At 41.0% G+C, this 27,217-nt stretch overlaps 2 protein-coding genes and 1 non-coding gene across 3 annotated transcripts; 1 reads left to right on the forward strand and 2 right to left on the reverse strand.

The window, feature by feature from the left end:
* The first annotated feature begins 513 nt into the window (after nt 1-513).
* LOC116708082 (rootletin) lies at nt 514-11,264 on the forward strand. Its single transcript, XM_032545857.1, has 8 exons — nt 514-1,163; nt 2,702-2,842; nt 3,025-3,225; nt 4,429-4,616; nt 7,476-7,689; nt 8,622-8,720; nt 8,806-8,873; nt 9,760-11,264. The coding sequence occupies exons 1-8, from the start codon at nt 897-899 to the stop codon at nt 9,917-9,919; spliced, it is 1,338 nt and encodes a 445-aa protein (XP_032401748.1). The 5' UTR covers nt 514-896; the 3' UTR covers nt 9,920-11,264.
* Nucleotides 10,277-26,879, reverse strand: eif4g2b (eukaryotic translation initiation factor 4, gamma 2b). The gene is made up of 19 exons (XM_032545833.1): nt 26,771-26,879; nt 23,350-23,475; nt 22,257-22,359; nt 22,015-22,146; nt 21,425-21,491; nt 21,107-21,258; nt 20,898-21,008; nt 20,618-20,800; nt 20,399-20,540; nt 19,596-19,759; nt 19,400-19,513; nt 17,724-17,852; nt 17,117-17,221; nt 16,815-17,030; nt 15,924-16,182; nt 12,614-12,818; nt 12,329-12,537; nt 12,124-12,245; nt 10,277-11,522 (listed from the first exon to the last, which is right to left on the reverse strand). Exons 6-19 carry the CDS (start codon nt 21,188-21,190, stop codon nt 11,457-11,459), a joined length of 2,109 nt encoding a protein of 702 aa, XP_032401724.1. The 5' UTR covers nt 21,191-21,258; nt 21,425-21,491; nt 22,015-22,146; nt 22,257-22,359; nt 23,350-23,475; nt 26,771-26,879; the 3' UTR covers nt 10,277-11,456.
* On the reverse strand, nt 17,926-18,111 carry LOC116713196 (small nucleolar RNA SNORD97). The gene has a single exon (XR_004337819.1). It is a non-coding gene; the product is annotated as a small nucleolar RNA SNORD97 (small nucleolar RNA).
* Nucleotides 26,880-27,217: the final 338 nt, after the last annotated feature.

Consider the following 27,217-nt stretch of genomic DNA (forward strand, 5'->3'; position numbering starts at 1 on the left):
AAAAGAAAAAACTCATAAAATTCCACAATAGTCATCATATAACAAAACATACAGGTCGTAATGACACAATATTACGATTATTGCAAGAATAATCGTAATATTGTGGGAATAAAGCTGAAACGGTATGAAAATAAAGTCATGTTTTGAGACTAACATTGTAATATTACAAGAATAAAGTCAAAGTATTACGAGAACAGTTGTGATGTTATGAGAATAAAGTTGAATTAATGCAAGAATAAAGTCGTAATGTTTTAAGAACAAAGTTGTAATATTTCGAGGATAAGGTCGTAATATTACGACTTTACTGAGAATAGTAACAAAGAAGAGAACATAATCCTCTGTAACTTAAAGTCATAATATTACAACTTTGTTCTTGTAATGTTGTGTTTGTTCCTGTGATTTTATTTTATTTTTTCAGCCCCTAATCGTAGTTAACAGATCAAACACATAGAAAACCAAATTTACCCTAATTTGCATTGTTTTATGCCGTTGTGCTCATCATTTGACCCTTATTTATTCAAACCATCCCAGAACATTTTCCACCTTTTTTATGAGACGTGAATCCTGTAGCATTAATCTGAAGAACAAACTAGTGTGTTGGAAAGAAAAGTGTAACAAATAAAAGAAAAGGCTGTAAAACTCTGGTATGAACTAACGTTAAGGTGTTCCAGACTGACCTGTGTTTACCTCCCTCCCTCCAGGTGTAGCTGTGATCACGTTACCTGATGAATACTGAATGACACTTGGTGATGGGATACTCCCTGTGAACCGGACACCAGACTGAGACGTTCATTCAGCGAGTCGTCCCAAACGACCCCGCTCTTCTCTTCGGGCTTCAATCGCTACGATCAACGACAGCAGGCCTTCTGGTGGAGCTACGGCCACCTGGTACCAACATGTCCATTAGAGCCAAATCCCATACGGACCTACAGACAGTTGGCAAGTCCTCGATGGAGGACGGCTTTCAGAAATCTCTCTCCATGAGCAGCAGTGGTGTTAGCAGAGGCGGGCACTTTGGGTACGGGGTGACAGAAGAGGTCAAAGTTCTCCCCAGGGGACCCAGGAGGCCGATTCGGGCGGTGAGGCCGGTCAGCGCCGTCGGCTCCGGCGGATCCTTCCTACAGATTAATCACCTGCAGGGGGAACTGGTTCGGAAGAGGAAGGTAAGGAGGGTAGAGAGAGACAAGGTCATGACTGACAGCAGAATGGTGTCAAGGCCTTTATAGATCTACTTTGACCATTTTGAAAAATTAACAAATGACTGGAGCTCATCACAAAACAAAGAGGAGAGATTGTCTCTCCTCTCTGACAGGAAACGTCCAACAGGAAGCACCTTGCAAACGTTTTCTCCAACTCACTATCTCACAGCTTGTCAGTAGTAAAAGGTTTGAGGTTGATAGGTTGTTAAACTGTGTAGAAATGTGGCTACTATGCTGTTTCTAATGGAAAACCCAAGAGCCAAAAAAAAGTAGCAAACATGGATTTGTGGATTTACTTTGCAACACTTTGCAAAAATCATTTCCACATTTTCAAGTTATTGGAGTATGTACAGTGGAACAGCACAAAGTCGGGCATAACTTGGGAAATGTTTATTTCTTGTGAAAACGCTGTAAGCTGAGTGCAACTGATGAAAATAGCAGAATATTTTGAAGTCGACTGCAGAAAAACTGCAGAAACGTAAGAAATAGGCAGAAGCAGCAGGAGGGGAAAAATCAAAAGCCTGCAAAATGTGTGTAGAAAAACTGTTGGAAGATGAGTGAAAAGTTTCAGTCAGAGCTCAGATCCCAGCTAAGGAGCTAAACCGTAAGGCCATAGCAGTCTATACGCTAAAAAGCTAAAGCTAGCCGAGGTAAGCTAAGGTAACATACTTCATCAAAAAACAATGTCAGAGCTAAAATTAGCTAGTTAAAGCTAGCTAAAATATTAATGATTGCATGTGGTCATTAGTATTTTATGACTTACAGGTAGTGATGCTGTAGGCCATCAGTAGCATGTTGACTTACAGGAACATTCCATGCAATGTGAAAACCCCACATTAAAGCTAAAATTAACTAAAAACTAATGCTAGCTAAAACACTAATGATAGCATGTAGGCTAGAATGTTGACCTGAGGTGACATGTTCCATTCAATATGCAAAACCACATGTAAAAGCTAAAATTAGTTCATTTGTAAACATTTTTAAAAGCCAGATATCATTTTACTTCCTCTTCACAATTTAGTTCTGGCCAAATTTCTGCCCAATATTTTTGAAATTTGTGGTTGTAATACGATGGAATATAATAAAGATTTAAGATTTTCTAAACCTTTTTCTTTTTTTTTTTCAAAACTCTGTATATCTTACTAGCTTCTAAGATGACAAGAAATAAACTCATCATAACCTTTTTGTCAGAGTCTGCACACCATCTGAACACCCAGCCTTTAGATCAAGCTGCCATAATCCGGATTGCATTTTAGATTAATTATGGGTTATTAGCCATAAAAAAAGGAGCAACATAAATCATTCTACCTGATTAGTATAAGCAGTAAAAACATTAATGTTCTTTGATTTGTCCGGATGGGGAGATGTCAAAAAATAACCTTCCAAAGTGCTGACGTGTATTAATTTACTAGGATAACACAATTAATCATTTTCATTCAGCAGGTCCTCGTGTTTCCAACACAAACTGCAGCTTTCCCTCCCCGTTAATGTACACTTCTCAGGAATGCGAGGACCTGCGGAGGGAAAACAAGTTCCTGTCCAACGAGATCCACATGGAGCGGATCGTGATGCGCACGGAGAGCGAGCTGACGATGAGGAACCTCCGCAACATGAACCAGGAACTGCAGATACAAGTGAAGGAGGTGAGTGCAGAAACAGCACAGAAACCAGCAGCTCCGCTCCTTCAGAGACCGGCTCGAATGAATGTCAGGTCGCCTATTGAAAGCAGGACCTTTACTCCGAACAAACACACCTGACTTCTACCGTTACTCGACCCAGTCAGCACGCGCCCAACTCCTCCTCCCGTTTGTTTGTCTTTTTTAAGCTGAAACAGAAGTTGCATCACAGCCAGCAGAGGGCGACATTTTGCTCCCGAGCGGCAGAGGAGGCGCAGGAGTCCCGGGGAGAGGCTGAGAGGAGCAGGGCCTCCGCCGAGGCTCGGGCCCTGCGGTGTCAGCGCGACAAGGAGACGGCCGAGGCGGACCAGACGCGGCTGAGCGAAGAACTCCAGCTGCTCAAGAAGCAGGTCGACACATGTTCACCTCACATTCACACCGCGACAAAAAACCTGCAACGAAAACTGACTTCCTGATTTTATCGCCTTTAATTTTACATAAGACTCCAGGTAGAGTCCAAGTTTAAATTGTATTGGCCCTTCAAAGAGTAAAACTCTCAAGCATAAATTTATCTTTGACTTTGTAATGTACATGTTCTATAATGCCTTTTCATATTGTATTGATGTTTATTTTTTGCTCTCTACTGTCTGCGTTTTTTTTTTTTTTTTTTGTTATTTGATCATTTTAGGGGGAAGAAAAGAGACGGAATATGAGAGGAAACGGAATTGCTGCGTAAACACGCTTCGTTCACTTCAAAATAAGAGCACGAACGCAAACGTCTAACTACTTAAATAATTCAATAACCGAAACTTTAACACAAATGTCGAACTGTATTCAACTGGAAGTTTACAAACAGTCAGTCAATTTGGCGCTTTACAGTTTATCTTGAAAAATTAATTTAAAGGAAGCTAAGTGCGCTAAACATTTTCAAAAAATAGCTAAAGCGGTAAATGCAAACTTAGCTCGGTTGTTTGCGCATTTGTGGATTAGCAGCCATTCGTGGTTTAAAACTCGTCAATGTGGTTGAACAAAAAAATATCCAAAGAAGAATGGAGACAGAATTGCTCCAACACAGAGACGGAAAAATCTCCGTGTGATTCAACACTCAGTGGCGTCTGTTGATTCTTAGGGTGGAAGAAAAGCTTTTTAAGTTTTGGGGGCAATTACCTTTTTCCACATAGGTCCAGGAAGGTTTAATAGTTTTTTTTGTTGTTTTTTTAGTATCTTTGTCTGATATTAAAATAAGTTTGACCATCTAAAACATTTAGGAGTGACAAAAAAAAAAGAAAAAGAAATGTCCAAAATTCAAATATTTCTGAATATTACAGACAAAAAAGTCTCAGGTTTGCTGATAAGGTTTAAAAGATTTACTCTTCCATCTTCTCTCCTCACTCAAAACACAACATAGCCAGCTCAAGTCAAACAGGTCAAACATCAAGCGTCAGAACTGCAGTAGCTTTCCAAAAGTGCTTCTCCGTCTCTCTGTAGTCACAAGTTACGTCCGTACAACAGCCACACACACCGGGGGGAAAAAAACACTAAATAAGTAAATGAAACTGATTGGATCGTGAGCTGCTGTGCCTGTTCTGACTTCAAGCCTTCGCTTTTCGCAGCTCGCCGATCTGCAGCTCACACTGGCGCAAACAGAGAAGAACTACTTTGAGGCCAAGCTGAAGCTGGAGCGGCTTTCTGGGGAGAACCAGAGTCTGCTGCAGGAGAACAAGAGCCAGGGGGCAGAGAAGGATGAGCTGCGACTCAAGCTGAGGCAAATCACACAGGAGAACGTCCAGATTAAAGAAAGGTACACTGGCGATGGCCGGCTGGCTGTTTTAGCACCTCATCTCCACCAAAATTGAATGTAACTGTCCAAAATATTGAACCTTAGCCAAGCAAACATTTTTCAAGTCTTTAACAGGTTCTTAGCACCATCGTTCTTCCTATCAACTCTAACTAGCTCCTTTGTTGGGAAAAAAGCTTCCATGTTTCACCTTGGTAATGGTGTGTTCAGGGTGACTTGGCGTGGGCCTGAACTTACTTTAGATATGATGCTAGTTTCAAGGCTCTCCTTGACCACCAGCTGAAACAGATCGCCAATGAATTGAGGCCAATTGGTTACATTGGATTTTATCTTAAAGAATACAATGGCTCTAAAGTGCAAACCACTTCAACAATTCACCGAGCACAACTACAATTTTAAAAACACAGCGACTTCAACGAAACAGGAGAGGCAGGTCACAGTGGGGGAAACCTGACACATCGCTGATTGGATGATTCCACTTTTGGGTAGAACCGGAAATTGTTCTGGCTTCAGCGCATTTGTTGATAGCCACTGCTACACAAGACTGTTTTGAGTCAGGACAAATTACGAAGTGAAAGAGTTTGGTTCTTTTTCACAGTTTAGCCAATATGTGTCTCCTCGCTCTCAGCTAAACAAAGAGGGAGCAAATTCCAGAATGATACAGTCCTAAAGTCAAAAGTAATGTTGTCCAATCAGCAATCTCTCTACTTCTTCCATTTTGTTAATGTCATCGTGTTTTGTAATTTGTAGTTGTGCTTAGTTAATGTTGCTGATTTTTTTCAGTATGTTGTGTTTTTAAATCTGTAGTTGTGTTTAGTGAGTTGTTGAACTGGTTTGCACTTCGGGGCCACAACTAAAGAGGGCTGATTATTATGCATGCCCTGGATTTTTATTCGTCATAAATTTGGAACTCATTTTCATTTCTGGTAACAATTTTACTACATTTGAGTTACTAATTTCCTTTGACCTTTGCCCCCTAAATGCTCAGTGGAACATTTTGGGGAGGGTGCAGAAATGAAGATGCAAGTCAGAATTTTCTTGGACGTCCAGGAGACTTCAAAAGGCTTCATAATCAGCCGGCCAGTCTGTGTTTGGACAGGCATGGATTTGGTCTCTGTGAGCTTCCATAACTCTGGAGAGAGTTATAGGAAAAAATACCAGAATCCAGATGAGGACAGTAAGTTTAGATTTATTGTATCTGATTGGGGAGATCTGGGGGGGGCAGCACTGGTTCCCCCTGTCATCTGATTGACCCCACCAAGTGCTTCCCCCCGATGACTGACATGTAACACCAGATTTATTCCTATACAGTATTTCGAATCATTATAAGCCACCCTAGTATCCAAAGAAATAAAACAATAATAAATATATGAAAAGAAAATGTATAAAACTATATATAAGGCCATATGATAATATAAGTAAATAGATTTATATCAGGCGCAAACCCAGCCTGCAGTATACTCTACTCATAAAAGCAAGCCGTCCTGTTCTCCTGGCTGTGGTGCAACTCTAACGCTAAAGCACACTTCATACCAGGTGATGGAAAAACACCAATAATTTATTTACTGATCTTCCGCAAAAAAGGCAAAAAAACAGCTGAAGAAAGGAGAGGGGGCAAAAATGTTGTTCGTAGTTTGGAGCAACTTGATCTCGCTTTCTCTTTATTCTTTCTCCATGCCCTGCAGGCTAAATGCGCCAGAAGCCCAAGCCCCATCAGGCAAATAGTTCTGGTAATCCCAGAGCAGATTTCAGGTCGGGTCTAAATTCTAGCGAAAAATGCATCTTTTAATTTGACAAACCATTTGAAGACTAAGCAATCTGTATTGCTCCATTTGTGATTAGTTAAAACAATCAGAGAAGAGCCAACCTGTTCTAAATAATACAAATTTATCGATTGTCTTGCTTGATTGTCTTAATATGTAGTGAAGTGTTAACAGAATAGGTTTAAATATTCAGCAAAATTATTCTTTATACTCTACATATGCACACTCACCCCCACACGTATATACACACATACATGTGTGTACCAAAGGTCACGTTAACGGAATATTTTCCGTATTTGACTGGTTATTTCTTTAAACGACCAGAAAATTTAAAGCCCGTCAGTCATTTCACAAGTTATAATTAACAGCCTTGACTGGTGCACATGGGCAGACATTATAGACTTTATGCGGGCAACTAAAATCAATTATTAAATAAAATGCTTTCTGAATATCATCTCATGGAAACTGAACATCTTTCTGACTCGGAGCTGACAGCGTGTTGAAGAGTTATGGACCGGACGCTTTGGAGCGTCTGGTTCAGAAGCGCATTCCAAACCTTTGGTTGAAATGGCACCTTTAATTCCAGTTTCCATTACATACAGAACAGAGAAAACTAGAATGGAACATTGAGCAAATCCATTTACAGTCTAAACAGGAGCTGTAAATTTACAGCTTGTGCACCTCAGTTCTTCTGTGTTTCTTATATAAAATGAGACATGAAATGAGATAATTATGACGATGAAAAACTACTTGCTTGCTTTGGCAGCTTGAAAACTGACTGGCAGTTTGAAGATGTTCAGTGGCTAGGAAACGGTGAAGCCCTGCATGTATTTACAGTGTTGAAACAAACGGCAACATCAAAGACTGAACGGTCCTCTGATGATCTGGTCATCCTCCCCTTTGCTGCTGTTCAAGTAGTGCTAACACCTGGCATCATTCACATACTGGACGTTTAACAAATGACATCCAAATAACGTACTCCCTCTGGTGGCTAAACTTTGCCAGTGAGCGTTCGTTAGCTCCGTCGAGGCATAACCTGAAATGGAAACAAAAATACTTTGGGTGTGTCGGGATGTTATTTGGTGTACTCTGCTTGCAGCGAGATGAGTTTGAGGCGTAAAGCGACGGCGGCGGAAGAGGAGAGGCAAAGAGCCAGCCAGGCTCAGCGAGAGGCCGAGGACGAGAGGCGTCAGGCCAACAGAGAGAGGCAGGAGAAAATGGCCGAGTGCCTCAGCTGGAGGGAGAAGCACCACGAGTTAACTAACATCCTCCAAGCTCACGAGGACCTGAAAGCTCAGAGGCGGAGCAAAGCTGTAAGGACTTCGCTTTCAGAAACCTTGAACTTTGTCACCTTGGTGAAGTTGCAGCCACAAACATCAGTGTGTTTTACGTGACAAACCAACTTCATGTAACTTGGGCTAACCTTTTTGAAAGTTTTTTTTTTTTTTATTCGCTTTGAAAGTTACACATTCTAAAATTAGTAGCAGTTATTTGAGCTATTTAGTCTGTCGTCCTACAGGAGAATAATGCAGATCATTTTTTCAAAGTCATATTTTCACAAATGTTATATACTCACTTATAATTGCCAATTCCAAACAAAAAATTAGCTTTGCAGGAAAGACTTTAGTTTGAAAGATATTGTGTTAGCAAGCTAAATATTTAGCTTCTAACAAGCTAACAGGCTAAATAATTATTTTGTAACTTCATTTGGTTTTAGTTAATTTGAGTATAATATTTAGTTTATAGCTCTGAGGGAAATATTTAGATTTAGGGGAAATATTTAGATCCAAGCTATTGTTCTGAACTTTAAAGCTAAATATTTAACTTTAAAGTAAATTAAATAACACATAAAATTATGTGTTATTACTGAATTTGGCTGATATGTTTAATTAAGCTAATTTAATGGGCAATTCTGGAATAAACACTGATAAGCTGCAACAGATTTGAGATTAGCGTCGAGGTTCATAACCAGCTAGAAATGAAAGAGTTTAAATTGAGGCATATTCAGATGTTAGTGTTCAAGTTAAAGTTAAGTGAGAAGCTGTTGCAAGAATAGAAAATTTATGTCCTCATATATTTTTAATTGAATATGATTTAAGTTTATTGTTTAAAGAAGAATGGAAAAATATTACTGACTTGGAGATGTGCAAATAAGGTAGAAATCATCCAAAGTATAGCATGAAGTGATTCCGTAAAGTAGTGACTCATGGCAGCTGAATATAAATCTAATTTGTATTTCCAACAGTGTCAGGCTAACATCAAGAGCTACTTCCTGTGTATGACGGAGAGCAATCAGCGGGTAAAAATCCTGAAAAATCCAGATGGAACGCCAAGAAATTTCACAGTAAGCATATTCCCAAATCAACTGCACAACAGAAAAAAATGCACATTGACATCACTTCTTTTTTATGTGTCCGAATTCTGCACAGGAAGGAGATCCTGTATATATCAGCACACCGGACGACGGATCTGAAGAGCCTGAGAGAAGTTCATCCAGGTAGAGTCGTCCTCAGTCTGACATCTCTATCCAGATCAGTTACTGATTTGAAAAAAATTTTTTATTCCTGCTAGGGATGCACCGATCCACTTTTTTTTTTTTTTTTACTTCCAATACCAAGACAGATACCTGAGCATCAAACCAGCTGATCTGAGGCTGAAGCAAATAGTCACTTCTAGAAGTTCCAAAAAAAAAACAAAAAAAAAAAAAACCTGATTCTGTAGAGAGTCACAATTCCTGGTCTTGGTAATTCTGAATGGATTCAAAAAGCTTAAAAATTGATTTTAGTCAGTTTAATTTTCTTGTAAAATAATATTTTTAATAATTCTTTTATTTAAGTGAAAAACCAGGCAGCTAAGCTAACCTATTACCAGTGATTTAGGTTGCAGATTTTTATGCACAAACCTGAATTTGTCTAAACATAAACTCATGGAATTTGGAACTTTGTAAAATTGTTTTAAATAAGTTTTGGATTCGTTTACACTGTCTTTTCCTCTTGTGGCTCCCACAATTTAAACAGAATCTCTAGAATGTTTGAATAGGAAAATTGGTCTCTGAATTAAAAATGGTTTCTGAATAGAATCAAATTGCTGGACATTGAAAGATTGGAATCTGTAGTCATTTCCAGGTGCTGAATGTTCTGAGCAAATAAATGTGATCCTTTAAGCATTTTTTTCAATGTGTATGGTAAATATTTACATTTGTTAAAAGAAAAATGTTAACTATGAACCCAAACTTCATAAAATCAGAGGTCGACTGCTGGTGTTGTGCAACCTGTGGCCACCAGGGGGCGTCAGACACACCAGCTACAACCTTCTGAAGGTGGTCTGATCTGATGACACGTTGCAGCAAAAGAGGTAAAAACTTTTTTATCGTCCTCCTGTAGGACCATGCTGAGAGTCTCAGCCCCACACACGGGGAGGGACCCAGGCCCCAGTCACTTCGACGAACTGCCCGCCTTCGACGGGGAGCGCCCCGGCTCGGCTCCCTCACGCCGGGGCAGGAAGGTGGTGGAGTACTTCTGGATCCCTACGGACCAGGAATGAAGAGCGGCTCCATTCCAGGGAATCATCCGTGCTACAGCCCAACCTCGTGAGCGGCTTCGCTATGGAGAGCCATTTCATTCAGAAGTAAATGAATACCGTTAGTAAATAGTCCATTAAATAAATGTCTTATTTTTGAAGCTTATTGAACATTCTAAATTAAAGTAAAATGACAGTAGTATAACAAATAAATGGGTAGCGGTATAAACTTACTAAAGCCCATTTCTTCTCCAGCAGAATCATTATGATCTCTTCATATTCACAAATACTGTAGCAATATATGTTCATTCTACGTTCTCTGTATTTTACTTCTCTTTAAACCTGTAAAGAGAAGCAGTTAAAAACAGTGACAAGTGCTGGTGCTCATGTACTGGACTTTATTGACATTATAGCAACAGAGGTGCACAATAATTATGAATACCTTACAATAAGATTCATATTCATTACCCTACACATAGCTTATCAGCATAATCTGGGTACGTTTTTTTTTTTAACTGTTAAGTTGTTTACATGTTTTCCACGCACCAAGAGACATTTACGCTGAGATTTCAAATAAGCCACCCCCCCCCCCCCCCAACAATCTGCGACAAAACTGCATTATGGGTAGGTTTCTACCAGGTTACTAAGCTGCAGAAATGATGTTTCCTTCTTTGAATATCAATACTTGTAATCCCATGTGAAGAAGCCTTCTTGGAAATGTTTACAGTGTGCAATCAGGCCAGGACTGAATGAAATGCTCAACCTTTTTTTGTTTTTGACTCATTATTTAATTTCATCATGAGAACAAAAAGCCCATCTATAACTAAGAGGTAGAAACACAGGCAGAGTTGGAAACGGTTCAGCGCCACAACAGTGATCACATTTTTTCCCAACTGTTGTAACATCTTGAAGAGGAGTATTGCAACCAATCATACACAATACATAGCAGGAGAAAACAGGGCCACCTCCTGGTCATGCAGAAGATTTACGCTCTAATAAAACTAATGGGTTTTTTTTTTTAACACCAAAAAATGTTTTCTGCTTCGTCTTCTCTTTGTTGGGCCGTTTTTTTTAATTTTTATTATGAGAATCACCAAATCCTTACTGCCGTTTCTTAGGATCGCACCTGAATGTAATGATTATCATCAACACCGTTTCATAGATGTATTTAAATATCTGTTAAATTTTTTTCTCTCTTTTTTTGCCTGAAGGAAAATAAGTTGAAAAGGTTTTGAATTAAGAAAAAAAAAAACCAACATGCAAAGTGAAAAACTAAACAAAGCAAAAACAAGGAAATAAACAGGATAAAGTTGCTTTAAACTCCATGTGTAGCTGACTGAACACAGATCCAAGAACATAATAAAAAAAAAACAATCCAAACATCCACATTAGGTCAAACGATGCTTCTCAGCCCAACGAGTTAACAAGCTTTGGGTTTAGATTGACGGAAGCAGCTCGGTGCCGTGTGGTAGTGGTTAAATAAAGCGTGGTGTTAAAATAATAAAAGTGTGGGTGAGAACAACAAAATGGCAGATCTAGGTCATGATGCTTCTGCTGTTTCTCAGTCTGCTTCTTCCTCAGACTCCTCTTCCTCTGCCGTCTCCAGCCAAGTCAGCCACTGGTTCACCTGACAGGATGAGGAAAAAAAATTTAAAGTTAGTTTTCTAGCGCTTTGTGTCTAAACTGAGCGGTGTGATGGAATTTAAATTAACGTCGCAATGCTTGGTGAAGTTTGGACCTGCAATACAGATTTATCTTTAGGAACTAGAACAAGACGTTAAACTTTTTTGTTTAAAAGCACTAGTAGGGCCCCCTTGTGGGGGGAGGTGGATGGAATTGTTGGGCTGGGGCGCCCCCCGTTGGATAATAGAGGAAACGCTGTGCACGTCCCTCGTGCCGTCAAGTGCAGGCAGAAGAAAAACAACTGAAACATGCAGCAAAGTGAGTCTTGAGAACCAGATACTGAAAATAATTGCCATATTTTCTGGACTATAAGTCACTTTTTATAGTCTGAATGTACGGTAAGTCTTTTCCATCCCATTAACAATTTTAAAGTTAAAAAACGGTGTCCACCACAACGTTACAGCGCTGTAGTGCATTTGCTGAATGGGAAAAGATCAGATTTGTCAGTTGTCAAACTGTTCGCTGGGGAAAAATGTCACCAAATTGTATTCAGCAGCTGATTTTTTTCTAGCTCAGAATCTTCTTGAGTGTTGACGGCCGTATACCTGGAATAAAGCTTTTCCTTTTCCAGGGAATTCTTGGGTGATGTCTTCTTTCCATGCTAGGAAGGCTTCTTCTTCGATGATCTCCATGTCGTAGAAGTTGACAAAGTAGCGCAGCAGCATACCTTACAGGAGAAAGAAAAACAAAACAAAAATTAACTAGAAGCATGTCTTAAATGAGAAATAAAAGCACGTGGGGCTGCCGTACCTTTAGGGAAGCTGCTGGCGTTGCAGTGCACCTGCAGCGCGTAGAGGGCGCTGACCTGCAGCTCAGTGTGGTCGTGCAGGAACTTCTGCATGACGGGTTTGAAGGCCAGCAGCAGCTGCTTCTCCTGCTCCAGCTGCTCCTTGGAGGGGGCTGCCAGCTGGTCGTCACCCTCCACCATGCACAGCTCCTGGGAGATGTACTGGAGGAAACTGGAACAGACGCAACACGGTCACAAAGTTTTGTTCTGCCAATAGAAAAGTGGAGCTGCTCGGGGCTGAAGCGCACCTTGTCATGAGGATGTTAACGAAGCCTTTGTCGGTGTGCAGCCTGGGTGAGATGTTGTCTTTAATCCACTTGTAGATGGACTGTGGCGATGGGTCGGCCTTGATCTGCTTCAGCAGCTCCTTCTCCAGCTTCAGCAGTGGGAACAGGAAGCTCAGCCCCTTTCCCTCCAGAACCTCCAGCATGCGGTCCTTGTTCTGATCTATTTCTGCCAAAACAAGAAAAATGGAGGTGGTCACTCCTGTCCATTTAGGAGATTGCTATGACTTGCTTTGACTAGTGGAGTTCCTCAAGGCTGCATTCTCGGCTCACTCTGCCAATTGACATGACACCGGCTCCGCCCCCATGCTGACGTAGAGCAATCCTCCCCCAATCATTCCAGGGCACTTGTCAGCAACTGACCAATCAGTGTTCCAACGATAGTACTCCGACAATATTGACAGTATCTATCATAGAAAACACGCTGCAGTCAGAGATTTTGAGGAAAATAATAGATAATCACTGTCCAAGTTGTCAGTGGGTAATATGCATTCCTGACAGCCGTCACCCAGAACATACAGAGGGAGGAATACAATTTATCATATTTCCAAAATCAAAAAGGAGTCTTGAATAACGCAAGAAGTGGATCATGGACTGCAGCCCACCTCACGTCCAGTTGAAGGAAACTGATGGACGGGAACTACCACGTTAGTCAGCACCACGAAGGTAACCGGTAGTAAACATCCCAGTTTTGTCATTACAGTACTTACTGATAGCTCCGTGCTAACGATTCAGGGCTGCTAATGGCTCAGGCTAGGTGCTAACGACTCAGTTAAAGTAAAATAACAATGCTAAACATCTAATCATTTCCAGATCAATAAGTGAAAGTAGTTATGCTGGATTTTATGCGTGTAGATTCCAACGGTAGCTCTATGGCAGCATGAAAACAGACTGCGCTAACTGCTATATTGGCATTTAAACACCGTTTCATAATACTGCTTATTTCTAAGCATTTTCCTGAAGGCAGATTTTCTCAAGCCGGTATTATTAAAGTCATTACTCGCCCATTTTGTCCCGCAGCGTTCACACTTACATCCAATCAGACTTTTTTGTCCCTCATTTGTCCTCTTGGGCTTTATCGTTGATTTCTCCATTATTTCCCACTAATAACCTTACAGACCTGATATAGGACCAGTTACAGAATTTTCTTGTCCGCCGTCTTTGCCTCAGTGTTGGATTATAAGGCAAAAATGACTCAAAAAATGTCTGGGGTAACCCATTGAGGTCCATTAGTCTGCCTTAATAACAGTGTGGTTGTCAGAGGACAGCTCTACTTCCTCATGGGGGCGGAGACGGCATCACGTCAATTAAGGAAGACGGGGGTCATTTTTCTTCAACCGTTCTATAATAGTGATGCGGGCGCACCTGTGGTGGCGTAGCGGTTAGCGCGACCCGTATTTGGAGGCCTTGAGTCCTCGACGCGGCCGTCGCGAGTTCGACTCCCGGACCCGACGATATTTGCCACATGTCTTCCCCCCTCTCCTTCACCGTTTCCTGTCAGCCTACTGTCATATAAGGGACACTAGAGCCCACAAAAGACCCCCTGGAGGGGTACAAAAAAAAAAAAACTATAATAGTGATGCACAGATCTAATATTAACTGTGTATTACCTGTAATAGGTTCCAATATTGGATAAAAAATAAATAAATATCTATAATCAGGCATCGGTGGCAGTTCTCCAAATCCATAAGGACAGACCTATTCAGTCTTATTCTGTCCTTTGTGATCTGCTATTTATTCTAGATTATATTTAGGCCTGTCGCGATAAACGATAAATCGATTAATCGTACGATAAATTAAAACTATCGACGTCATTTCAATTATCGGCATTATCGTCTCTCCCGACCTTTTTCTCTTTCTGTTGATGACACCGAATGAAAAAAGGCTCAACTCCGGTGCTCTCCACTGATCCTCCCTTCCTCATTTCCTTAGTGTAAAGCCCAGCGCACACTACACGATCTTAGAGCTGTCAGCCGATTGTCGGCCCATTTTTAAAACCTGACAGACCAAACATTAGCCGACAGAAATCCTAGGTATAACGGTTCGATCGGGTTCGATCCTGCCGTGTGGTGTCCAACAATGGACACAAAATAATGGCTACAAGTCCAGTGAACTAATTTTAAAACCAGGCATTAATCAATGCTTTACTACAATCTACCTGCAATGCATGTAACTAGTGTCAGCGTAAAGTCCTGACTGAATGAAAATCATTAGAACCTATTTACGTCACGTTAACGAAGAACAGCTGAAAAGTTACCGGGTTTATCAACTGCGGTAGCAATTTCGCTCCAACTCCTCCCCTTGTCATTTCTATATTCTTTGCATGTTGAATAAACATTAATGTTGTTTCCATGTCGGCTGGACTTCGGGTTGCGCCGTGTCAGCTGTTTGGGATTCCCCGACGTAATTTCCCCTCAGAAAACACAGAGGAGAATCCGCGCTTTCTGATTGGCTACCTGTCACATTTAACAGGCTGCTTAAGCTCCCAGTCGGGGAAAAACCCTGATTTAGATCGGAGCGGCAACGAGGATCTACCGTAACACACCACACACTCTTAGAAAGATCAAAGGTCTAAGATTGTCATAAGGGGAAAAATAGGAGCAAAAAATCATGTAGTGTGAACTTATTGCATCAGGTAGTCGATGTGCCCATCTTCTCTATTTAAATCTAATTATTACTGAAGGGCAACATAATATACAGACTTCATAATCTGCACTCTTTTGGTTGAATGCAGTATTTATTTCCACTTTGGCTTTATGTTGTTTAGTTTTTATCAAGTACATTTTTTGTTAATGGAGACTGAGAATCCATTTTGTTTTTGGTTGTTTTGTTTATTTTGTTTATCAGCTCCAGTGTTAAATATTCTTTTGAAAATAAAGTGTATCTATCTTTGGCAGGAAATCGCATGCATTATTACGTCATTTCCATTAAATCAGTGTAAAAAGGTCTTCAGACAATATTATCGTTTATCGCAATAATTTTTTGAGACAATTAATCGCTCAGCAAAATTTGCTATTGTGACAGGCCTAATTATATTTATAATTTCTAATTACACTTTCTGAACCATCAGAAAGGTTTGTTGCCGTTTATTTTTCCATGTTTAGAACAAAACAAAAAAATATATGATGGTCAGTTTCTTTGTTACATTAGCCGTTCTACTCCTAATTGCACCGACTAAACAAAGTTGTGTTTAAGTTGAGCTCATGCCCTCCAACCAAAGACCTTGTTAAAGTGATAGTGTGTGAGCAGGAGGCGCGGCAGAGCGGCTCTGTACCTGGAAGCATCTTCTGCATGTTGACCTTGCTCTGCTGGAAGAGCTCGGTGAGCCACTCGCGGTCCTTCAACTTGGCCGTCTGCTGCAGGCAGAGCAGGAAGAGCGGGAAGTGGGTGCCATTCTCCAGCGGGTGGGCCAGCTCCGCCACGCTCACCAGCTCCGCCATGACGGCCCGAGCCGCAAACTGGGCCAGGTAGGACTTCACCAGAGGCACGTCCAGCTCGATCTTCGGGCACAGGTCCAGGACGTTGAGGAAAGCCTGGTGGGAATAAATGTGACTTTTATACACTTTTTGACTGATGTGACGTATAGTTCAGAGAATATGATAATTATTTTGTTTAAAAACACCGAAGGGAAAAGAATTGGAGAAGTGGAGTCCATTTGTGTTCAGCTCCACAGAGGCTCACTGGAACCATCTCACACAAAATTCTACTGGACAATAAATTATCTTCATACATGATAATATTGTGGTTTTCAACCACTATATTGAGAATGAAATAATGCAAGTTTGCCATCATGAGACCAATAAATAATTATGTAAAAAATACTTAATTCTGGAATAGGAAGATATTTTAAATATCCAAAACACAGCAACCAAAAACAAATAAAATGGAAATAAAAACCACACAAAATTTTCCTTCAAAAAGTATCAGAATGGAAATTATCAACCTTATTTTAAATCATCATGACTAACTGCTTCCTCCTGGAAGATGAACTTCGACACTTTTATCAAGTCTTTTGCAGCAAAACATCTTTACAGATTTGTGCTCCATGTTTCTAGTCTGCCCCTTGCTGAAGATGAGACCCCCTGTGGGGGTTTTGCCAAAATGTTGTCTGAAACCTTTCTGGGTTCTGCATCTCAGCTCCAGCCATTCCATCGGCTTCCTGTACCTGCATGAAGTTTTCTCCGGTGATGAGGCCGTCGGTGCGCAGGGCGTGGATCAAAGTGCTGGCGTGCTCCTTGTCTTCGTCGGGCCGGTCCAGGGAGCACACGATGATCTTACTGAGCATCTCTGGCAGGAAGTGCTTTGGCGCTTTCATCTCCCGCACGCCGCCCACGGCTTCAGTCAGGTTCTTCCTGTTCAAGTACTCAGTCATGATGGCCTCCTGGTGAGAGGATGAAACAGCACCGGAATGAGCAGGCGCTTCGCTGACGGTGGGTTTTCCACCATCAGCATGTCTGTTTCTCTTACTGTGGTTTTCAGAAGCTCCTCTTTGGCAGGAGGCGGCTTTTTGTTGGTCTTCTGGGGTTTCTCCTGGATGGGTGGAGGGTTGGTCTTCAGGCCAAGCTGTGGAGGCTGACAAGAGGACAGCAGGGGGTTATGCAATATGAAAATTGCACATTCTCATTAAAAAATTACATAAGGGCCCATTTTTTAAAGGGGCGGTATTATGCATTTTCCAGGCACCATTTTATAGTGCAATCAAATAATTATGTTAACTTCAGTTATAAAAATGCTACATGTAGCCAGCCATCGGACTTAAAAGAGATTTGACTTCGTAATTGAACGGCTTGAAATTGAGCCTGTCTCTTTAAAAACCCCTGCTCTTTCTGAAGCTCCGCCTTCAGCTCAGCTTCGTCCTTGAAGGCGGAGCTAGGTCCACCCATCTGTTTTGCACAACTGAATGGCTGTCATGGAGATTTGGAGAGTTCTCAAGCATGCATGAAAGAATCAAATCAACACTCCAGATATATTTTTGAAAAAAAGAACATTATAACAATGTAAAACTAAAAAAACAAAAAAAACTTTCCCCCACAATACTGCCCCTTCAAGTCAGTCTGTGCCCGTCTTCTCCTACCTGTCCTAGTGGAGGGGTCTGGGTGCGGGGGGGCTGAGCACTGGGAGGCATCATATTGGGGATCTGAGGCTGAAGCTTGGGCACCTGGTTCTTGTTGAGGAGGAATGACTGAGCCGGCCGGAGGCTGATCTGGAGACGGCACAGAGCGGAATCAACCTGGAGCTTAAATTGCATCTAAATTGTGAGTATTTTTTCAGAAGCGATGCCCTCATATCTCATAATCGCAGTCAGTGGACCTGCTGCCAAAGCGAGGAAGAGGTGGAGGAGGAGAGGATGAGGAGGTAGAGGCAGATGAGAGGAGATGGAGACAGAACAGAGAGCAGAGGACAGACTGACAGCAGGTTGGATTCCTCAGAATAACGCGTCTTTTTTTATAATCACTGGGCATTCAGGCTCCAACAAAGAGATGGTTTAGTTGGGATTGCTTTGGATTTTAGAATGTGGTTCTGTTAAATTAAAAACAGTCTTCACCTACAGTAGATAAACTCCCAGCATCTTCTAACACAGCGGTCCCCAACCTTTGTAGTCACGCGGACCGGTCAGCCCTTCGCAATTTTGCTGCGGACGGGGGACAGGTGGGGGGTGGGAGCGCGCAGTACTCCGATGTTGTTTTGTTACTCATTCTGCTGCAAGTTGGCTCAATTTTGACGCGCAAGACGTAACCGGTAAAATCCGGTTTAGGATTTTCAAAATAAAAGATCCGGAAGTAGTTCATTATTTCTTGCGCGGCCCGGTGGTTGGGGACCACTGTTCTAACAGATTAGTGAATCCTGAAGGACGAAGCCAACAGCTAGTTTAAGACCAATGCAAACTACTACCATTATAAGAAATGCCAAACATAATGTTGTTTCAAGGTTTCTAATTAAAAAAATGCCTGTATAATCCAGACTAAAGTTGTTTTTAAACAGTAGAAGCTCACTTTGGACTTGCATTGTCACCAATGATAGACGCAAAAAAACAAGCTAGCTAGCCAGCAAGGGTATATTAGCAGCTAGTTAGCGGTAGCCTCAACTGCCTCATTCACAGATAATGAAGATGTTTATGTGAGACAGAGAGCTTCTGCAGGTTTCACCAAGTCAAATTTAAGAATTTTCTGATCATTTTAAAGACCTGAAATTCTAATAAAATGTGCAAGAGAAATTTGTGAATAAATACTGACTAGCAACAGAAACGAGTCAACAACCATCAGCAACCCGCCAAATGACCAAAACGTTGCCGACATAAAAACCTAGCTAGGTTTACCTTTGCCTGCCATTTAGTTAGCAAGGATGTATTAGCAGCTAGTTAGCCATAGCCCCATCTACCTCGAGTCACAGAATGCTGCTTGTGACAGAAAAGTCCAGAGAGAAAACAAACAAAAAAAAGGGTATACGAGTACAATAACATTTAAAACCTGTGATTAACTTATTTAAGACCAACTTTTCTCATTTTTTAGATAAAATTAAGACATTTTAATCCCTCAATTTTAGATACACAAGTGTAAGACTTTAGACGACAGAAGTTTGCTTTGGAGTAACCTAAGTGTATAGAAAACGAGGGAGACAAGAATCATCTATAACAGGTAGGATATTAACTGCTTTGACTTTTTAGCAGAACCTCACTTCAAAAGTCCTGAACTATCCCTTTAAGTTGAGACCATCTGACAATGAGCTCCTCTAACAGCTTGTCCTACTAACCTCATCTGCATTGAGCTGTCCTTTCTTGCTGAAACGTGGAGGCATGTCCTTGGACTGAGCCTGCTGCTGGCTCATGTGGTTCTGGCTCTGGTTGAGGAAATGTTGGTTCTGAACCTGCCAAAGATTCAAGTGTCATTTGCTGTCGCTAAAACCGATAACAGTCAGACACACGTCTATTCACTCCGAGCTAAATTACCTGGTTGGACTTAACGAAAGACTTGGGCCCCATGTCAAACTGCGACTGCTGAGGAGGCGCGATGTGGCCGCTGTGGCCGTTGAAGAGTGGGTTGGTGCGATGGCGTCCCATAGTGGGCGAGTACCTGTCCTGAATAACACCCGGTCCGGTTCCGATCCCACTGCCTAAGAAACAAAAGCAGAGAAGACTTTGGATGTAGAAATTGGGACGCTGACGTCAGTGTTGGAGATGTAGATTATAATTCAGTAGAAAATTGTGTATCGAGTCAAAGGACTGTAACTCATCTGCGCTGTCAATGCGCCCTCTGGGGGTCTCATCATTTACACACACAAAAAAACAACTATAATACACACATCTTATGAGATTGTTATTTGACTGTACATGACTATATGCCATGTGCTCATGGGAAATACTAATTTATTACTCCATGTTTTCTCTTTGATTATTGTACATAAATTTGCTAGATTTTTTTGTTTTTCAGAAAACAGCAATAAGAGCAGATTAGAGAAATGCAATGATCTCTTTAAGATCAAATACTATTTTTATGATTACAATAAAACCCAAAAAGAAATAAAACAACCCTCCCTGAAGTATTTCTTAAAGCACATGCACAAATAACCTGACAGTAGAGATTATGGAGTGATGAAACAAAGACCAGCCAGAACTTTTGTATGTAAAAAAATAAATAAATGAAACGATTGAAACTTCTAACTCGTTAAATGTATTTAATTGAAAAGACGTGTCAAAGGCCTAATCCTAATAAAAACAGCTACGAAATGTGAACAGAAAACGTGAGCCCACACCTGGCATCTGTCCAAACATGTCGGCCAATCCCCCAAGAGTCTCCCTGTCCAGTTTCATTCTGTTGGGCATGAAAGGGCTTTCCAGGAAGAAGTCCATCTTCATCCCCTGAGACATGGGTGCTGGGATGAAAACACCCAAATCCTGGAGGAAAACACAATCGTTAAAACGATCCCACACACTACGTCATTCCATGGCTAAATATGGTAAAGATGGCAGACCTTCACTGCGTCCTGACGGATCTGGTTAATTGTCTTTGGTCCGTTGTCGATGAAGGCCTTGCGGGGGACCCAGTTGTTTTCACGCAGCTCCACTGTATCTTGCAGCAGGAAGCGGATCCTGGCAGGCAGCTCCTTGTTGTTCATTAAGGATCGCATACGGCCAAAGTACTGATCCATTAAAGACTGTTGGGAGCGCACGGAGAGGGAGGAAGTGCTCAACACAGTGCTGAATTTAAATCCAATCCTCACCCACACCGAGGGCCATGTTAGGGGCCCTTACCTTTGCTTTCTCATGGTCGAGTCTCGGCCCCACTGTTCTCATTATCTGACAGAGACATTCCAGATCCTCTCCCATATCCTTGAGCTGGACTCTCTTCTTCTTTTCCAGAAGCTTTGGACATAACAGGAAGTAAGGGAGGGGTCACCATGAGTCTTATGGTTATGGTTAATAACTATTAAACACCAACAGGAGAAAAAGCATGAGCTCACTGTTTTGATGCACTTATGAAGGATAGATTCATGGATGAGGTCAAGTTTGCCAAGTTCCCCGATGAATTTAATGTTGCCAAGCATCTTGATCTTGGCGATGGCACGCTGCTCCTCCTCCTCAGAAGTGAGAGGGTTGTCATGTTTATCATAGACTGAAAGGAAGAACAGGTCAGCAGCAGCAGCTTTATCAGGACACACGCTCTCTGGCTGATTACTGAAGTTTAAAAAGCCTGACCTGCTGTTTGTTTTCTGCCTGAAATGTTGTTATATGTAGCAACATTTCAAAATATAACTCAAAAGACATCACCTTTGACTTACTTTCAACATTTCTGGTGCGATTTTCAAATTCATCTTGAAGCTTGGAAATCAGCAGTCTTCTGAAGGTCTGAAAGGAGAAGAAAAAAAAAAGATTCTCAACTTGCTTCTGTATTCATGCAAAACCTGATTTCCTAATTTGAGTTCCAAGACTCAAAATAATCATTTTTTAAAAAGAGTTCTCAGTCATTGATCAATTTAATAATACTATAATATTCTCAAAGGGAATTAAACTAGTTGCATTTAAATCTAGTGGAATTAAAAAGAGCTCAGTGAATTTATTTCCACAGGTCAGTTCATCAGCATCTACGATTACTGAAGAATCTAAGTTAATATGAGATACAACAGCATTTAATTTCCCAATGGGATCAATAATGTATTTTTGAATTTGAAATCTAGGAAAAATCTCAGACTGTAAGGAACCACTAATGCTCTTCATCATCTGACATGACATTTATTGTATTGACAAGTGAAAATTGCTCTGTTTTCTTTTCCCATGCATATTCAAGTCTTGAAAACAAATCTCAACTTTTCCCTTCTTTTTAAAGCCCGAGAACCCAATTCCTTTCCCTCAGACCGTAACAGCCACTTACTGTGCTCTGCTTTTGGGATGTTTGGATCTCAGATGAAGGGCCATCAAAGTTTGGAGCGTCCTCTGCCAAGCGCAGACATAGCTGAGCATAGAGCGAGCTATATTTCGGCTCTTCTAGGGCTTTGTCTACAATCTGAAACAAACCAGAGTTGGGATGCGAGTCAGCAAGAGCAGCGGCCTGCCGGCAACACGTCCACATATCTCCGCACAGCTCGGCTAAACGGATCCGAAACGTTCACGTACCAGCAAGATGATTCCTTTAAGGACGAGTTTTGAATCTACGCCCACATTCAGGAGCTCAAGGCATAGCTTGTCAAACTTCTCAGGCGTGAGTTTGTTGAGTATGCTAGGAAAGAAAAAAAAAAAAAAAAAACAAGGTAAAAATAAGATAGCAAGGTTGGTTTAAAAAAAAAAAAAGGAAAAAAAGTCATGTTTTGTACTGAGAAGCAGCACCTGATGCAGAAAGGAACAGGCCTGAAGTGCTTTTAGCAAAGCACATGCCATCCTAATGACTGCAGTCTTATCTTTTGTTTTGGTATAAACAAGCAGAAACACGACTCCGCCTCAGTGTGGCTTGAAATGGCTTCAGAAAAGCTCAAATGAAGATTCAACCATTTGAAATTTGACTCGACCGATTTAAAAAGAGCTGTATTATGTGTTTTCCAGGCCTATAGTAGCATTTCATAGCACAATCAAGTAACTATGTTACCATCAGTTATAAAATGGTGCATATATCAAATATGAGCTAAGACATTTCACTTTGTAATTTAGCGCCTTGAAATTGGGTCTCTGTCTCTTTAAAAATCATCTGCTCTTTCTGAAAATGCTCTTTCAGGGAGTCATCACAACATGGCTTCTCTATTAACCCTTTAACAAAGTTGCACTGAGAAGTAGCTTGTATAATGAGCTCAGCAGACGCGCAGTACCAGCAGGTGTTTGCTAACTGCTGCTGGCTAGTCTGAAGGAGCTGAGTGGGGGCAGGCTGAGGCAGAAACTTGGAAACTGCAGCTCTGAGGATGGGCATCGTCCTCAAAGGCGGAGCTAGGTCTCATCAAATGTTTTGCACAGCTGAACGGTTGCCACGGGAGATTAACAGATTTCTCAAAAGGTTAGGGTTAAATGTTGGTTCAGGTTAGGTTAACCCTAAAAATCAAAGCAACACTGGTATGTTTTTGAAGAGTTAATAACACAAAGCTCAAAAAAGTCGACTTTACATAATACTGCCCCTTTAAGATCACTTGTTGCCTTTAATTATGATTAAATCCAATTCTCGCATACGTTGTGATTTTATTTCCTCCCAAAAATTTGAATTCTTGCACACCAATCGGGTCCTTACCCCCTCACTTTCCTGAAGATTGCATCGTGTCGCTCTTTTTCGTTGCTGGAGTTGGCATCTCGTCTAGTGCTTCGTGAAGGAACCCATCTCTGAACGCTTTGCCCTGGGGTTTTCCCCAGGAACTCGCTGCAAACGCAAAAAGACTGAGTTCAACAGAGTCAACAGCAGCAGCAGAACGGTTTGTACAGAATGGAACACAAAGGTTGTTGTTCTGAGAGCAAACCTCCAGCACCTGCACAATCCCAATCACTGCTACCTTTCTACTAGCTTCACTTTAAGCAGACGTTGTGGAAAACCCATCACCACAAACATATAAATAGAGTCAGAAATGGCAGTACAGGACTATTGGGAATTGTAATTAAAGTTCCCTGGAGTTCTAGCTTCTATTCTTTCAGTCTTCAGCAGAGTGACGACAAAAAAAGAATTCTTGGCGGTCAGATGAGCTTTACGTCAATAAGAATTGAGAGTCTAAAGCTAACCCTACCTGTTGCCGACAGTCTTGGGATAGTGCTGAGGTGCACCCCTACCACCTCCTCCCCCCGAAGAAGCACTGCAGAGGAAAATAACCAGAGGAACGCGTCAACTTCACGCCACAAACTGGAACTGTTCGGCAAACACAAGGCCATTCACCAGTAAACCCAATTTAAGAAAACTAAAGGAATAAGTGATCTGCACATCTACAGTGCTGACTCTGAACATCTGTTTGGAGAGAGACTTAACAGTTCCCCCAGAGTCAGTAAACTGGAAGGGAAAGCTGCTGTGAATGAGTGCAGCTACTTAAGGAAGAGATTAACTTTTGCTTTTCATCAGCAAATTAAAGTTACTATTTGATCATTAAACACTTCACATTTCTGTTAACTTTTAAATTTTTTTATTTTACAAAACTGAATTCTAGCTCAATACTTTCCTGCTGCTCATGTATTTGTTATCTACTGTATAACAAAGTATTAGTTTTGTAACCGCCATTTATCTCATCTAACATGGCAATTAGTCTGTAAGCTGACTGAACGTTACTACAGCTTGAAGCAACATGTCATTATTATGCAGCTACATGTTGGCAAGTCATGAACCAGGTGAAAAGCTTTTGATTCATGAATATCTGATCAGCATAAAACCACAACATCTTATTCAGAAGTTGATTTTACTTGACCAATTTCATCAGACTTTTTTTTGTTGCTTGTATTATAATCATTAAGTGTACTGGACAAAATCTGAACTAAATCTGGATTTGTTTAAAAGAATAAATTCCATCAAAAGTGCCAATAAAGTAGCAGAGATTAATCTGGGAGACAGAAACAGGCTAGATTATAAACATTGTTTCCCCTCTGGCGCAGCAGGTCAACTTGATTGTTCATTTTAGATAAAGTGTCAGACAACTTCTCAGTTCTGTTTTTAATCAAATGGTTAATGAAGGGATTCAGGTTGAGGCACGATAGAGTTTTTGCATTAAAAAAAACCCAGCAGTCATTTAAAAAAAAAAGCAAACTAGGGCTGATGTAAACGCATATTTTTGTAATCGAGTAATCTATCGATTATTCTTACGATTAATCGAGTAATCGGATAAAAAAAGATAAAATAAAACATTGGTAAATCTAACATAACAGCAGTATTACTATCGCATATCAACATCAGTCCAATTTTTCACAGTTGACATTCCCCAACAAGAACTTTTCTGTAGTTTAGAAAATTAACTCGTAACAATAATAGCTCGTTTTCCGAGTTAACCTGAAGAAAAGTTATACAAAAATCTGAAATTATATTCAATTCAATAATAAAGTTGCAAGCTCACAAATACGCTTAGAAAAAATGTCTATACTCCAGCTTTTGGTTTATGTATTCATCTTCAGTCAATTTAATAGATGAACTCTCACCTTGCCCAGACATTTATAGCTGTTGTGTTCATGTTAGCGACGGGATTTAACACCTTCGTTCGTCACACACAGAAACTCATCTACCAGCTACGTGCTGCCATGATGAGCTCCGCCACCCATTTGTTGAGACCGGGATGATATGAAATAAATTTTCTGGTTCGTCCATAGAGCTACACTTACGTTAGTCATCTAATGCCCAGCCGCCTGCAGTGGTCAGTCTATCCGCTCACCTGCATAAATACACCCGCAGCTCTTCCCCGCTGCTCGCTCTGAACCAGCCACCAGGCAGCAGGTACCGGGAGGAGAGAAGACTGCCGTACTCCAGGCATCGCGCCAGCCATTTTAAGGATACTTTTTGGTCCCCCGAAAACGATGACGACCCAGACATCATCATCGATCAATAAAATCCTCCCAGGCCGAACTTGAAAACTGGACGTTATGCTGCTAACACTCAGCTTTCGTCAACAACTCAGGCGGAAGTGAGAGCGCTGGGCAACGCAAGTAATAACCCGGCCGGAACACGGTGCGCTAAGTAATAAAATATAATTTAACGAAGATTCGAGGCAGATACATTTTTTTAATAATCGAGGTACTCAAATCAGTCGAGGAATCGTTTCAGCCCTAAAGCAAACATTTAATTGAACATTCGTCTTGCTCTAATTGAAGCAATTACACTTCAGTTTTATAATTTTCATTAGAAGGTGACCTTAACTCAAATGAATGTTATTAGGCTGAAAGCTCAGCTTCGTGAAACTAGCATCACATGTATCCTTAAGGATTGAAATTCAGATTAGAAGCCAGGGGATTGCTTTACGTTTTAACTTAAAAACATTGAACGTAGGTGTTCCTATCCTGTTGTACCAGAGCTAAAACTGCTGACTGATTCCAATAACAAAGATGGAAGAAATTTAGGAATTTCCTGTGATGGAGCTTTTCACAAACTTCCTTCACAAGATTTTGTGAAGGAATTTTTTCTGAAGAAAAACATCAGAAGCATTCTGATCTGCACAAGCAATGACGATGATGATGATGTGCATAGTGCAGATGGTGTGACAGAGCGGTACATGGAAATATTCCCCAGGGCCGCCTTGCTGTTAAATCAGACGCCATGATCTTCCAGTCTACATTCACAAGCTTTTATAGAATCACGTTTCAATACAGCTCGTTTCTTATCTACAACTTACACACCGAGGGAATAATGAGCAGCTGCTTCCCAACTCCAGTCCAGAGCTATAAACTCTCAATATCATCAAGCTGGTTTTAAAATCTTTAACAATCATGGAGAGCTTTTTGTGCAACCAAACAGACTTTGAATCCCTCCTAAGGATCAGTCTATGTACCCAGCCCCCACTTTAAAAAAGAAAAAGAAAAAAAGGTCTCCCAATGCGAAGTGCCTGACAGCCATTTTGAGCATTCCCACATCCTGCTTTGTTTTAAATGCCGGAAGTCCCAGCCCAAAACCCTATTATAGGGCTGACCCTGGAATAAATGACTTATATTCCCTTTAGTGGGCCTTGGGAAAAAAAAAAAAAGCCCCTGTGATTTATTACCTGAAACGAGAAGCACCCCCTTCTGCAATCACACTCTCCACTTTGGCGGCTTGACAATGAAGAATACTCAAAAGAATAAGAATAATAGGAGGGGATGGGGAAAACGGGGCTGAGGAAGACAGAGAAGAAAAAAAAACATAGCATCAGCATCATAAAGGTAAATTAAAATGGAAAATAAGAAATTCACAGGAATTTTAAAAAGGAACCACTCTAAATTACATCTTGTTATCTAAGGACAACGTGTTTCCATTTCTGTGTCACTGTTCTAACAAAAACACAAAGAACTCGGCGAGCCAAAATGCATGAATGTGAATAGGACCCTTTTGTCGACAACAAAGAAGAAGCTGCGTCAGCTAACGTGCTAATGCTACCGGCTAACATAAATAATTAGCTAGCTCACTATGCTGCTGAATCCATAAATTAGGTCCGTCACGACACAAGCAGAGC

The sequence above is a fragment of the Xiphophorus hellerii genome, chromosome 2 (assembly GCF_003331165.1).
Source record: "Xiphophorus hellerii strain 12219 chromosome 2, Xiphophorus_hellerii-4.1, whole genome shotgun sequence".
Classification (NCBI taxonomy): domain Eukaryota; kingdom Metazoa; phylum Chordata; class Actinopteri; order Cyprinodontiformes; family Poeciliidae; genus Xiphophorus; species Xiphophorus hellerii.